Genomic DNA, 14560 nt, shown 5'->3' on the forward strand with positions numbered 1-14560 from the left:
AGGTTTTCTTCAAAGCCATCTGGCTCTAGCCCTACTCTTTGTTATTACTTTGTATTTTTGTATATAAAGATTCTCTATTTCCTCTATTTCCGTGCTTTGTCTGCATATAGGTCCTAACTCTGCACCTCACGTGACAACATCTTTATTTCTGAGAGGACATTTTCTCAGTTATTTTATTTTAGTTTGTTTTTCATTTTTTCAAATTGATGGTGGAAAAAGTTCTCAAATGATTTATATTGGTATATTTTTTTTATATCCCACCTGGCATTTGAACAGGGGTTTGTAGACTTTTTATAGACACTGTAAACCCAAATTTTTTAAAGAAAAGTCAGCGAGAAGAGCTGATATTTAAAATGAGAATATCTGGCTGTGCAGCAGTTGGGGTAGCCACATGTTCGACTGTGCCACCAGTTTTCAAAACATTCAAATGTTAATGTTACAAATATGAGTTTTCTATTCACATAAAATCGTATTAAATTATTGTGAGAACAAGCTAAACAGACATGGAACCAGCGGTTATGAAAACACCAATTCCAACCTTTTCAGTCTGTCCCATTTTCTTAATCACTAAAGCAAGAACAATGATTTTCATCCCAGCTTTTGGTCTGAGGAGCAATTCATTTTTGTCAACTCAAGTGATAATGTTGTAATTGCCTTTTTTCCCTTATTCGGCTCCAGATTGAAAATGTTAACGCCCCTTCCAACAGCCACTGTCCGGTGACATATAAGACGGTGTTGATATTTCGACAAATGGATGGAGCATTAGAGGGATGAATACCTCTCAAACAAATACAACACACGCATACACACGTTCCACTGTGCAGTCGCAGCCCCCTCAGCGCTCCTCTGTCCTCACATGCTTGGCTTCCCCATCTAATTGATGCCATTCGTCTGTATGTGTGTTGTGTGTGTGTCAGTATTCCAAGTGCTTGTAATTTTACTTTGTGTTTTCGTGCGTGGATTTGCCAAACTACTGCAACATTTTTATATTTTACACTACATACTATTTTTTATATTTTACATAGCAACAACTTGTATATGAAAAGAAGTAGAATAACCATTTGGAAGAAACCAAACCTTGCAGCTGACAAAACATGCTGATACATGTATACCATGTAATATAGTGTGGAGACCAACAAACAATTAACACTGATTAAATCTGAGTTTATTTTGTATCGTATGCGAGTTGATTGATGGGAGTCAGTGTCCTAACTGCATGATTTGCAATGCCAAGTTGAGCAAGTCTATTATAGCACAACTAGCTATCTAGCAAATCGAAAGGTACACTTCCTTAAAGGGGAAGTCAACTTTAAACATTTCTTGACAATAATGTGTTACATGAGACCTCACCAGTCTAAACGCGACATTCTGATTAATATTACTTATATTATATTATATTACTGTGGAATATGAGCTATGCAGCAATTTTTGCCATTTGCTGTCGACCGAAGATTACATCACAGTTGCTCAGGTCTCAGCCAACAACCAATCACAGCTCACCTGTTTTCTGAAGCTGAGCTGTGATTGGTTATAACCCAAGACCTGAGCAACTTTGATCTAATTTTCTCTTGACAGCAAGCGGCCTTTGCATGTTGATAAAAACTGCTGGATTTAGCTGCTTAACTCATATTCCACAAATGTGATATTAATCAGAATGTCATGTTTATACTATTGGGGTTGCATATAACATATTATTGTCAAGAATTTTGGGGGGACTTGACTTCCCCTTTAAGCTGCATGGACATGGAGAATACAAGAACACAACACTTTCTGAATTCAAGGTGAAGATAACCAGATTGAAAAGTCTACTCTCCGTGTTTATTTTGCTCACCACTCAAAAAAAAATATATATATATTTTATTGTTGGATAATTTGGATATCTGTGGATTTTTTCAGTCCTATGATCTTAAAATAATGGCGATCATAAGAATATGTATGACATCAGACAGGAAGGGTCACAATGCATTCTGGATGATGTAGTTGTCTATTGTTTGTCTATTGTCTTCTTGCTCTGTTTTCATGTCTTCACAAATTTTTTGAGCATCTCTATCCATCACCGCCCTCTTTCAATTTTCACAAGCAAACAAGTGGGACTGATTGCACTTTTCGGGGCCATCATGGAAAAATTACTGCACTGATTAGTAACACTGATCATGCGCTGAGTAGCCAGATGCCATTTCTATGAGAAGGTGGTATGTACGTGTGTGTATATGTGTGAGTGTGTGTCCCACATGATAATTTGTCCGTTTATGTTGCAATGGGGGCTAAACAGATAAGCAATCCACAGCTCAATCCTTCATCCTGCTCTGATTATAAATCAGTTGGAGCTCTCAGAAGCAATCAGCCAGAGCAATCTGCAGCCTGCACAGACACCTTATCAATCAGAAGGACCATCACACTGTCACCACAGGCACATGCACACACAAATACAAACCAAAGAAATATGCCCCCACCAACTCACCTGTAGACAAACATGTTTGTATTCTTATACAAACTATGCAGCATTTGCCTTCCTTTTAAAAACGTCTTGCAGCAAACAGTCTGGTGGTACAGCGTGGGATGCATCACTCCCAATTACAGTCTGATGTTAGTAACAGAGGGCAATGTTAATCTTGGGGGTAAACGGTGAGCCGCTTAAAGGAAAACTGCAAATAAATCAGATTATTTCATAGGAATAAACTCCAAACGGACGGATGCGGTAATGAGAAACCGAACCCCTTGCTGCTACTTCACGCTTTACTCCATCCTACTGCAGGATTGAAATTTTCAACAAAAAAACGGTGCGTTTGCCATGTGAGTATTTATAAATGTGTAATGAAACCCTCCTTGCCTCACCTCAGTCTCACTCTCTCACTCTCCCGCCGCAGTATTCATTTTTCACCTGCAATTTTATTTTTTCATCAGTCGGACAGCAGGGAGTGGGGGTTTGTTGTGGCGGTGTTGGGGGGGCGGGGGCTACGTTTGGGGGTTACCGCCGAGCAGATTCAATTAGGTTCTGTGATTGGGCCACTGGCATTCGGCGGGGTCATTGAAAGGTTAAAGAATTCAGCGGCACAAACATGATTATGGCTCTGTAGCTTTTGATCAGATGGAAGGTTTGTCACAGCAAAAAATTGGGAACAAAAACTGGGATCACTTCTCATACAGCTCGAGTTGGACCATCTGAGAGGTTTTTGTTTTTGTTTAGTTAGATCCTCCATTGAAAGGCACTTACATGCACATAGCAGCATATGGGAGATATAGCATGTGCTCGCAGGCATTGTACACACACATACACGCACACACTTGTCCGAGGAGTAGCAGAGTAATAAAGTCCACCTCTGCAGTGAAATTAAAGCTAGTCAATGACACTGTGCGCTGAGTACACACTAAATCATTTTTATACCCAGATAAAACAGCTCTGCACATATAAGGTATCCAATATCGCCAAGAGACTATGGAGGGGAAAAAGAAAAAGAAAAAAAAAAGGCCCAAATAATCAAATATCATATTGGATGTGTCTGATTCTTGTCAGAACATGAGATTAATACTAAATATAGGAAATATGGTTCAATAACAGCGGAAGATATTTCTATATTCAAAATGACCAGGCAGAGAGCACATTATGAGATATTGGATTGATAAACAGGCCGGGCTGCTGGCTTGTTCTCCAGGTTTAATGGAACAATAACGTTGCTTCCGGGTTAGCCGAGATTGCATTATGATTTTAATGTGTTTTACAGACATAAGCCCTTCACTGGGAGGAAATTGTGACAATAAATACGTGGCCCCGCATTTTAAAACAAAGGGAATCGCAGTCGATGAAGGAAAATAAAATGTGCAGGTAGAGTATAATGGTTGTTATAATCAAATATTTTGCTCAGATATTGATGCATGCTCATGTAGAGTTGGGATATGTGAGCTCAGTTATGTTCTGTTGGAATTGTTTTGAAGCAAAAATGTATTCAGAGAAACAATTATGCATATTATTACTGCGCTCATTACTATGAACTTAATCCGGGTTTTCTACAACAATCCCAAAACATGCACATTATAGGTTTTGCTTAAAAATTTAAATTGTCTACAATAGTTTATATGTTATTTTTCTTTTCTTTTTTAATATAGTAACAACTTGTCATTGCTGACATTTTCACATCCAAATGAATGTTTTCCTAACAGGCTTGTCACAAATTTCACTTAAATGAAGCCTGCAACAAAAGGCTTTTCAGTTACGTTGTGTCTTGCAGTCTGAACACTAGGGGGCACTATGTAAAAGGAATACATATATGACGAGCCATAACAGGAAATACTCCGTATCACTGTCGCTTCAATGCACCACAGAATGTCAAGTGGATTAAGTGAAAGTTACTTTACTGATAAAGCACTTTAGAAAACAACCATGGCTTAAAGAACGTGTTATACGTAAATGAGTATCTTACAAAAGCCACGCCCCTACCGCCACCTTCACCCACATTTATGTGCACATGCATGATTCTCGAACATGGCCATTTATAAATGGCATGCGATTATGAATGTGCATAGTCATGATAAATATTTACAGAGAACAACTATACCTTCAACAAAATGGCCACACTAGCAATATTAACCTAGCATTAGCATTGTAAACAAGCCAACGTTATCCACGGCTGATAAGTTGGTAGCATGACATATTTGGAATCGTAATAGAGTGTTACATTAACATAAACAGTAATGCTATTTATTTGGGGTCACCCAGGCAATTAGATGTTTCTTGGCAATTTCTCACATGATATAGCCTTTGCGAACATTATTGCACAAGGGTTTTCTCTAGTATCTATTAGCCTTCTGATGCATGGAGAAAACAACTTGTACCTGGAAATGAGCCTCTATTCACCTATGTAGATGTTGCACCAAACTAACACAAAAAAAACCAACAAAGATCTGAAAAGACCAAAAATCAAAGTAACAACAAAACACCAGTGGTGACAGCGACAATGATCCAACAAAGACTGAACAAAACCAGGGAACTAAATACATGTATACTAAGTGCCGTGAAGGGGGGGACAAAAACTGTTTAGTCCCCTCCAGACAAGACCCCTTTTGACAGTCCCTATCAATTATCAGCCATCAGAATGACATGTCCTAATTGGTAGTGTAACGCAGTTCTTCCCATTTCCAGTCACCCGCCCCAGTCCCTGCTCAGCAACCCCATATTCCATACTCAAGGTATTTACATGCTCCACCCCACTGAGAGCAAACAAGCTCATTTAAAAGTTCACATGCTAATGTGTGACATTTAATCCAAACTTTACACGGGGAAAAGGACACGCAACAATAGATTTTGATTCCTTTCTTGTCCATGAATCTCATCATCTTTTGCTTTCCATATTTATGAGCTTAAAAGACAGGACACAGAGTTTACTGTTTGAAAATTGCGATGATTTGAGATATTTGGACAACATGCAGGGGTCATGAATAAGTTTTGGGATGTAGTTGTACCGTCAACTTTTCAATCATGCTGCTAGCACACTTGCATGTAAAGAAGAACTAATTGTGTAAGGTTTAACACCAGCGCTAATGATACTATTCGGAGTTGTCCAGTGAGTGCACTTATAGGTGTGTTTATTACATCATCTTGACTATCTTACTAGCTGGTATAATGTGTGCTTTCATACCTAACAAGGGAGAGTCAAAAAGAAAAATAATTCTCCTTCTTGCTAATTTAATGTATTAAAGTATGGCTAATTTATCCGTGAAGCTTTTCAACAGCTGGCAACCGATGTCAGCTATATCATTAATCAAGTAGCGCAGCTGTCAACTTTAAATCAATTAATAAAGGGAATTTCATACGGTGGCCAAACCACAAAAATATGTTGAGTGAATGAAGTTGGCCAGAGACTTCAGAGATTTCCTCGCGATGACTTAGGGTTTATTATTATGTTGAATAGATGAAATGTGGGGCAAAGTCTTTAGTGTGTGTGCCGTGTCTCCTTTCAGGGGATTAATTTACCCAATGTGTAGATGCTGGCAGTGTGGAGTCATTTTATTTTGTGTCTTATCTTCACTCCAAGCTAATTTTAAACCCTCTCCCAGAAAAAGAGTGGAAAGATAAGATCACAATTGATTGACCCCAATGGGGAAATGGGTGCGTGTGATGCTAGATGAGGCCTGATGATGAATTTTCATTTTACACTTTCTGGCCAACAAGTGTTGTTGGACAGCAGCTTATTGAGTGTCAAGAAAACAGTGCTGCACATCAACGCAGTAGATTTCTTATTTAGTTTTTACCTTGTAAAGAAGAATCTCTTCTTTCTGTTGATACAATGACAGCTCGAAACTTTGTTGCTCCGTCTGCCTTCTGCTGAGCTCCAACTGCATGCAAAACCAACATATTGCACTTTGAGAGCAGGAAAGTAAACCCCCTGCACGAAATCTTCTACAAAGATATCAGTTTTTCATTAAGGTCTAAATACTGCTTCCGGCAAAAACTCATTTAAATGTCAAAAAACATCAAATAATTGAACTACAAAAAAATAATATAGAGCATGAAAAATCGAATGTATTTATATCATGGAATATTTCAAAAAGCACTAATGATATGACTTTTTTCTAATAGGAAGGTCTCCATGATATGTTCTGTGATAATATTGAAAAATAAAAAGTCCACTTCCCAATGCTAAAGAAAGCGGGAAAACGTAATAAATGTGTCAATCTAGATCAGGTGTCACCAATGTGGTACCTGTGGGCCCCCAAGTGCCACATAAGTAGTAACTCACAAGTGATGGGACAATTGTGATTTCCCAGGAATGCTGAAGTATTCCAGTGATCATTTGAAAAATGTGAACACTGACACATATGTTGCATATAGATTTGTCTGTTTTCTAATTATGAGAAATTATTAACATGATCAGTGTCTTCACATAAATGAATACCATTAATTGCTAACGACAACCAGATTACTAGTGGAAGGTCCATCAGTCAATCACTGATGGGCGCCCGTTTTGCTTATGAATCACAAAACATATTACATATTATTTTACAATATAGTAATGTGTTCTATGCAGCTCCACTAGTCTAACTATGGTATTCTAGATAATATTGTGTTAATGGAATATGAGATAAGCAGCAACATCTAGCAATTTTTATCAATATCAGAAGGTGGCCATTTTGCCACTTGCTGTCGAGTGAAAATTACATCACAGTTGCTGAGGTCTCAGATAACAACCAATCACAGCTCAGCTTTAGAAAACAGATGAGCTGTGATTGGTCGTTGCTTGAGCCCTGAGCAACTGTGATGTCATCTTCAGTCGACAGCAAGTGGCAAAATGGCTGCCCCCCGAGATGAATAAAAACGTCTGGATTTTGCTGTATAACTCATATTCCACAAATGTATTATTAATCAGAATGCCATATTTAGACTAGTGAAGTCACGTATAACATATTATTGTCAAGAAACGTTTGAGTTTGACTTCCACTTAAAAAAAAAAAAAAAAAGACAGTAAAGTACAGACGGACCTTTCAGTACGTCACTGCCGCCGGATGCACGTTTTGTTGAGAATTGGTGAATGACCGACTGACAGACAGTCCGTCAGTGTACTAACAGAAAGCCCACCTCTGTCTGTCGGTCCTAAAATAGCAGTGACAAAGTGATGATGGAAGTTTTGTTAAAATAAAATGCCGGACTGACGATTATACAGTTGCGTTCAGCCTGAAAAAAATTATGGCATGACGATGACGGAAGAGTGCCCAAGGCGATGACGAATGACGAATGACGGACCAAGCAAAATTTACAAATTCCCCACCTCTGATTATATTATAACATATAATATCTACAGCCCGACCATCATAGATTTTTATTTATTTTTGCCGGATGTGCAAATTCTGACATTCGGCAGCACAAAATTCCGACAAAAATAAAATAAAATAAAAAAATCTAACAAATAAATTAACATTTATCGTTTACATCAATAAAGATGTGAAGTAGAGGCAGAACAGTTGATTGTTTTACAATACTATGTCCTTTAGTTTTTTTTTACTTTACAAAAGAGAGAAAAGTTGCCAAAAAGCTTGAATTCACGCATATTTTTTTTTTATTTGGGGAGGGAGGGTGAACAACATCAGATATAATATTTACACCAATAAATTAATAAATACAAATCAGCCTTTTTTTGGACTGATTTTTGACTACTTTAATAGATCAAATAGGTCAGGCTATAATAATACCCTTATAAAAAATCATTTGAACACATTTCTTATTTCAGAAGTGTGCATCAAACTGGTCGCCTTCGCATTAATCAGTTCCCAATCTCGGTTTCAAAAAAATTGGTGACCCCTGATCTAGATTTAAAGCAAAATGCAGTTTATCATCGGGCTGTGTTTCACCCAAGTTAGAGTGACGTGAGGCTCACCACACTTTATGGGGTTAATTGAGCAAAAACTAAATAAGACATAAAGAGGCAGGTGGATGTGGATTTTTCTGATTGGTGATCAGAAAAGCAGGTTCCCCTCAAGCTTGCACGTATGCACACAGACACACATGCATGCACACAGATCGACCAGGACAGGCCAGGGATGAGCACACCCCATCTGATCTGTGGCCCGTTCATTCATTAGACCCATGCTCCCCTTATTGATTTCAGCTTAAGTAATGAGAAAGCTTATCCAAAAATCTTTAGCATTTGGGCTCCAACTTAAGGGAATCGATGGGGCCATTTCCCATTTTGAGCGGCACGTACGCGGGGATTTTTATGTACAGTGAACGGGACAAATCCCGAAGCTGATAAATCAATGGGCCTTTTTGTCGATGGACAGACACATTTGCACACTCGCAGTCATGTGTGCGCAGATGCGCGTGCCTGATAAACGGTATTTTTGAAGCAATTAAAGTGAGCTGTAAACATATGAAGGCCAATCAATTGGTCAGAGGGGTCTATTATCATGGCTTTAACACTGATTTAGAAGGAGCTTTAAGGAGCTAGTGGCTTTGAAAGAGGCCCGGTCACTTATGCAGATCAGCAGTGGAGGAGACCAGCTAAGCTGGTTAAACATCAGTATAGAACAACAGCTTTTACAACCTCAATTAAAGCAAAAAAAAAAATAATGATTTTTTTCTAAACATTACATTTTGCGCACACACATAAAATATATATATATTTTACAGGCATGGCCTACAAGTCATAAATCAGAGAGGAGCAGACTAGTATCTCCCAGACAATTATTAGTCCAAATGTATTTATCTTAGTCTACATCATGAAACAACTGAAATCCTACAACCTTTTGGTCTTGAAGCATTACAGACCTGCTGCTGTTTCTAATAAATTATATTATAGACAAGTATTCACTCACTCACTTTCCAAAGCCTATCCTGTTTTACGGAAGAGTGGAACTGGCAATGTAGAGTAAATATTTGTGACTGGCGAATACATTCAAACGTATCTACATGTACTCTTAAATGTACTTGCAAATACGTTTGAATGTACTTGAAAATATGTTTAGACGTATTTGCAAATACATTTCAACAACAACAAAAAGTATGTTTTTCCGCATTTGGCCTACATTATACCAATATATTCGGAAATTAGGTAAGTAGATACTGCTAATTGGTCATTTTTATGATTTATTACTATGTCTGCAGTGCATGATTTCCGTTCAATGGTTTTTCCCATAATGCCACGGGGTACGCAAATTCGCAAGTCAATACCCCGTGGCTTTAATGGGGGAAAAAGGTATTTTTTTTGCATTTAGCCTACCAGTACGTTCAAGATACTAGCAAATATGTTTAAAGTACGTATTTGCAAATACATTCAAACTTATTTGCCAGTCAACAATGTTTACTCGACGACGGCAATTCCACACTTCCGTACTGTTTAAGGATTAAGCTTGAGTCTATCAATTTGACTTTTGTGCAGGTTGCCAGTCAATCGCAGGGCTGGTTTGAATATTTCTAATGTGCATTTGTAGCATATTCATCATTTTCACCTCTCAGATATGCCTCAAATTTTAAACCCACTTTTGTATTTGAATTCTTAAAAATTGCATCAGACGTTCCCTCCATAATTCATATTTTTTAAGCAGTGTGTATCTAGGTGAAATGAGGTGAGGAGGGGGGAAGACATGTCTCCTGGACATTTCTATTTTAGCTGGGAAGACAGGCTTGTTAGTGGGGATAAAAACGAATATACATCTGTGCTGTCTGCTTCCACTTTGCTAAAGGTGAGCCATGTGCACTTGCAAAGCTAACCTACAGACAGCATTTCCCTGAGGTAATTGGTTCTACATTGATATTCATTTGATTCTGCTTTCAGCATCTATGAGAGGCCTCTCGACATTGACGCTCTGAGCATAGCTCCGCCACAACATGTTAACCTGCTAACTGTGATTCAAACATATTCAGATTGGACCCATTTCTTGCTAGAAAACAGTCAAACCCATGGCTAGAAGAGACCCGTAACCATTTTCCGGCATTACTTTTGTCTCAGGTTTCTCCCATTTTGGATCGTTTGATGTGCCCTGTTCTTTCACCCCAATGTTTCCGTCTGGTTAGTTTGGTGAGTGTGCGTGTGTGTGTTACTGAGGCATGACATTTCAATTGTGCATCCAATCAAATTGGCAGTGAGTCAGTAAGAAGTAGAGGGGAGTGATGAAAGGTGGTGCAGGGATGTTGGGAGGGTTGCCAACCAACCGTTACCATGGTGAATTCCATGCTGTCAGACACCAAGGTCACAACTGCTAAACCGACATTTTATAAAACTTCTGAACAGCATATTTTGTACAAGCAGGGTCACCAACATGATGCCCGTGGGCACCAGATAGCCTCCGAGGACCATATGAGACCCTGCATGCCAGTTTTGAAAATAGTTCACCAGTGATGGGGCATCTTCTAAGAATGTTGTACTCATGATCACTTGAACAATGGTCAATATTTAAAGTGCTGCATATTGGTATTTATCTGGGATTTTTTAACATGATCAGTGTCTTTACATACGTCAATATCATTAATAATAACCAGAGCTGTCACTAACAAATCTTTTTAGAATTGATTATCCTTTCAATTATTCCACCGTATACTCGAGTAATCGCTCTGCACCCGTTTCCAGGCAGTAAATTTGGTGGTCGACTTAGTCAAGTTAGCCTATTGTTTTTCATACTCCTACTACTCCTAACAGTAATAATAATAATGATAATGATAATAATAATAATAATAATAATAAGAAGAAGAAGAAGAAGAAGAAGAAGAAGAAGATTTTTTTTTGATTTTGAAAAAATACATTTATTTGCCGCTCTTATTGACATTCTTTTCCTAACATACAGCTCGGCAAGAGCAATTAAATAAATAGATAAAAAAATACAAAAGCTTTTACATCAAAACATCACTAAAACATAGCGCCTGTTCATTCACGTCGCACAGTGCCCCGTTAACAGTCCACATGTCACAAAACCTATCCAAATCTCCTGCTCTCTTGTAAAAACTAAAATCAATAAAGAGTCTGGACTTTATCAACTTTTTACACAGAACCGTGGGATCAACTTCTGCCCCATCTTCAACTTTCCTTTTTCGGGACAACCACACACCCATCTTAGCCTGGCTCAAAACAAAGTTTAAAACCCGGCTTTCCTTCTTGATCTGGCCATTGTGGTTAAAACCATAAATAAAAGAGTGCTTGTGAAAAACTACATTACATTGATTAAAAACCCTATCAACTAAATCAAAAACAGATTGCAAACGCTCGCACTGATAGAAACAGTGAAATACTGTTTCCCTGTGTCCACAGAAGGGGCAGGTATCCGCAACGGCTGGATTTATCGCGGATATATAGGAGTTCACGGCCACGATGCCGTGGAGGATCCGCCACTGAACATCGCCGTGTTTCTTGACCACTGGGGCCTTGCATAAGGTGCCCCAAGCTGGCTTCAGTTTATCGTCTATAACTCTCCTCCATGGAGTGTCCAAGCGTCCGTTAAGTTTGTTTTTGTGTAAGGTCTTGACCATTGTTCGGTAAAAAAAAATTCCGGACGCGGCTCCCAACGGAACTGCTGGAATGTTCTCCAGCAGGGGACTGCCACAGTCACCCAAGTCTGGGATCAGGCCGATGTGGGGGAAGCCGTCCTCCGGGTTTGGAGTTAGGGAACCACTGCCATACAGACTGAGGAGGGAGCGCTCATGTCCAGCCAGTCTTCTTTTCCAGTGGTTCAGCAGCTGGTTGACGACCCTCAAGGAATGTAGCCCCAGAATGGAGGCCAGCGGAGCGGGGTCTTCGAGACTGGGACCGGTCAGCTCCACCACTCTGCCAAGCGTTGCGACCCCTGCAGCTTGAAGGGTTTTGGACAGAGTCGCTCCCCCCCAGCTAGGGTAGTCCAGTAGGGTTCCCTGTAGGACAGGTTCTTGCATGAGCCAGTACAGTGAGTCGGCCTGCTCCGCCCGCTGTTTTTTCAGGAAGTTCCAGACTTTGAAAGCACTCCGATAAAAACAAGGCAGAGAAGCTGTGCTCATGCGAGACAAGTCCATTAAAAACAAACTAAAATCCAGCCCACATAAACCTAAACGCTGCAGGGTGCATCGGGCTAATGGTCTCCACAAAACATCCTTGGGGCCAGTCAGGAGCCTTTGTATAAACTGGAGTCTAAAAGCAGCGCCCCTGCTGGCCAAATGCACCAAGCCCTGCCCACTCTCTTCTTTAGGGAGGAAAAGGATGCTCTGTGGAACCCAGTGCCTCCTGCCCCCCCAAAATAAATAAATTAAAATGCGCTGCAACTCTTCCAGGAGAGAGGCTGGAGGGTCCAAGACCATTAGTTTGTGCCACAAGGAAGACGAAACTAAATTGTTGACGATGAGGGACATTTTTGGCAGCAACCATTTCCACCGTTAAAACCAACACATTATCCCAGTTTTTCTTTTTGTAGGTCTCATCCCCCAAAAAAATGCCCAGATATTTAAAACCCCCAATTTTCCATTCCAGTTCGCCCGGCAATTTGAGCTTGTCCTTCAGCCCCTCTCCCACCATGAGAGCCTCGCTCTACCCCCAGTTCACTCGCGAAGATGAAATAAAACCAAACTCTGTCACAACTTTTCTTAACGTATCAATGTCCTCTTGTGACTTAGTTAAAACCACTACATCGTCGGCATAGGCAGACAGTTTGAAAGACATACAACACTGTGGGATGTACACACCGTTTAAAGTTTCCCTTAACTTGTGGAGCAGAGGCTCTATGGACAGAGAATAAAGCATCCCAGAGAGAGAGCAGCCCTGCCTCACCCCTCTCCGGACGTCGAAGGGGCCACTCAGACCACCATTTATTTTAAGAACACTCTCAATATCACAATAAAACACCCGGATCATGGCTATGAAGTCAGGGCCGAAACCAAAGGCACCCATGGTTTGCCACAGGTACTGGTGTTCAACCCTGTCAAAAGCCTTTTCCTGGTCTATGGAAATGAGACCAGTCCCAATAGCCAAGGAATTGCAGAGTTCCAAATAATCCCGAATTAGATTGACATTATCATTAATGAGCCTGCCCGGCACGCAATAGGTCTGATCAGGGTGGATGATGGACGACATCACCCCTCGCAGCCTAAGGGCCGGCGCTTTGGACAAGATCTTGTAATCGGAGCACAGCAAGGACACAGGCCACCAGTTCTTAATGTCCTGCAGGTCTCCCTTCTTTGGTAGCAGGGTGATGATGGCCCTCCTGCAGCTCAACGGGAGTTTCCCATTTTTGATGCTGTCGTTCATCACGGCAAGCAAGTCTGGTCCGACAATCGGCCAGAAGGACTTGTAAAAATCCACCGAAAGGCCGTCAATGCCAGGAGCCTTGCCACACTGCAGGCTCCCCAGGGCAGCTTCCAGCTCCTCGAGCCTCACCGGTGCCGCCAACTGGGGGGTTTGCTCCTGGCTCACCTGAGGGAGACCGCTTAAAAATTTGCTGTGTGTCTCTGGATTACTTGACCACTCATTCCTATAAAGGTCTCTGTAGAAACCGGCAGCATATTTCCTAATCCCAGAAGAATCTGAGACTTCAGAACGGCTACCCGTGCGTAAGCAATGAATGATCTTCCTTTGTCCATTTTTCTTCTCAAGCCCAAAGAAAAACTGAGAGGGGGCATCCATCTGCGAGATGTTCATAAAACGCGACCTGACCAGCGCCCCCTGTGCAGAAACCCCGAGCAAGCTGGCCAGCGCCGACTGTTTGGATTTGAGGGAGTCTAAAAGCCCTCGATTTCCAGTAGAAGCAGCTAAAGACTGTAACTCCTCTACCTGTCTCTCCAGACCCCTTACAGTCCGGGTCAACTCACCCGTGGCAAAGCGAGTGAAATTCTGGCACAGTTGTCTGGTCTGAGTTTTTCCGTAATCCCACCATTGCTGGATGGTGGGAAAATTGGGTCTGCTCTCTCTGTGGGATAACCCAAAAAACTTAAAAGCTGTTTTAAAAACCTGATTATTCAAAAGAGCTGTGTTAAAATGCCAATAAGCGAATGTTCTGAATAAAAACGGAACAAGACACAAGAAAATGATCGCTAAAACCAACAGGCCGAATCGAGCACCTTTTAAAAATATTCAAAAGGTGACTAAAACAGTAAAAGCGATCAAGTCTGGCGAGGGATAAA

At 40.5% G+C, this 14560-nt stretch overlaps 1 protein-coding gene across 2 annotated transcripts in view; it reads right to left on the bottom strand.

Annotated features, from left to right (window-relative positions):
* Positions 1–14560, bottom strand: part of LOC147155590 (uncharacterized) — a 144172-nt gene that overhangs the window by 72783 nt on the left and 56829 nt on the right. For both annotated transcript variants that reach the window (XR_015092119.1, XM_086066231.1), the window contains exon 6: positions 6247–6330. Coding sequence is in view for 1 of the 2 variants with exons in the window: in XM_086066231.1 (XP_085922357.1) it covers positions 6247–6330 (84 nt within the window). In the remaining variant the exon portion in view is untranslated. The remainder of the gene's footprint in view (positions 1–6246; positions 6331–14560) is intronic.

Source organism: Leptonotus elevatus, chromosome 21 (assembly GCF_054856555.1).
Source record: "Leptonotus elevatus isolate MCC_2025b chromosome 21, RoL_Lele_1.0, whole genome shotgun sequence".
Classification (NCBI taxonomy): domain Eukaryota; kingdom Metazoa; phylum Chordata; class Actinopteri; order Syngnathiformes; family Syngnathidae; genus Leptonotus; species Leptonotus elevatus.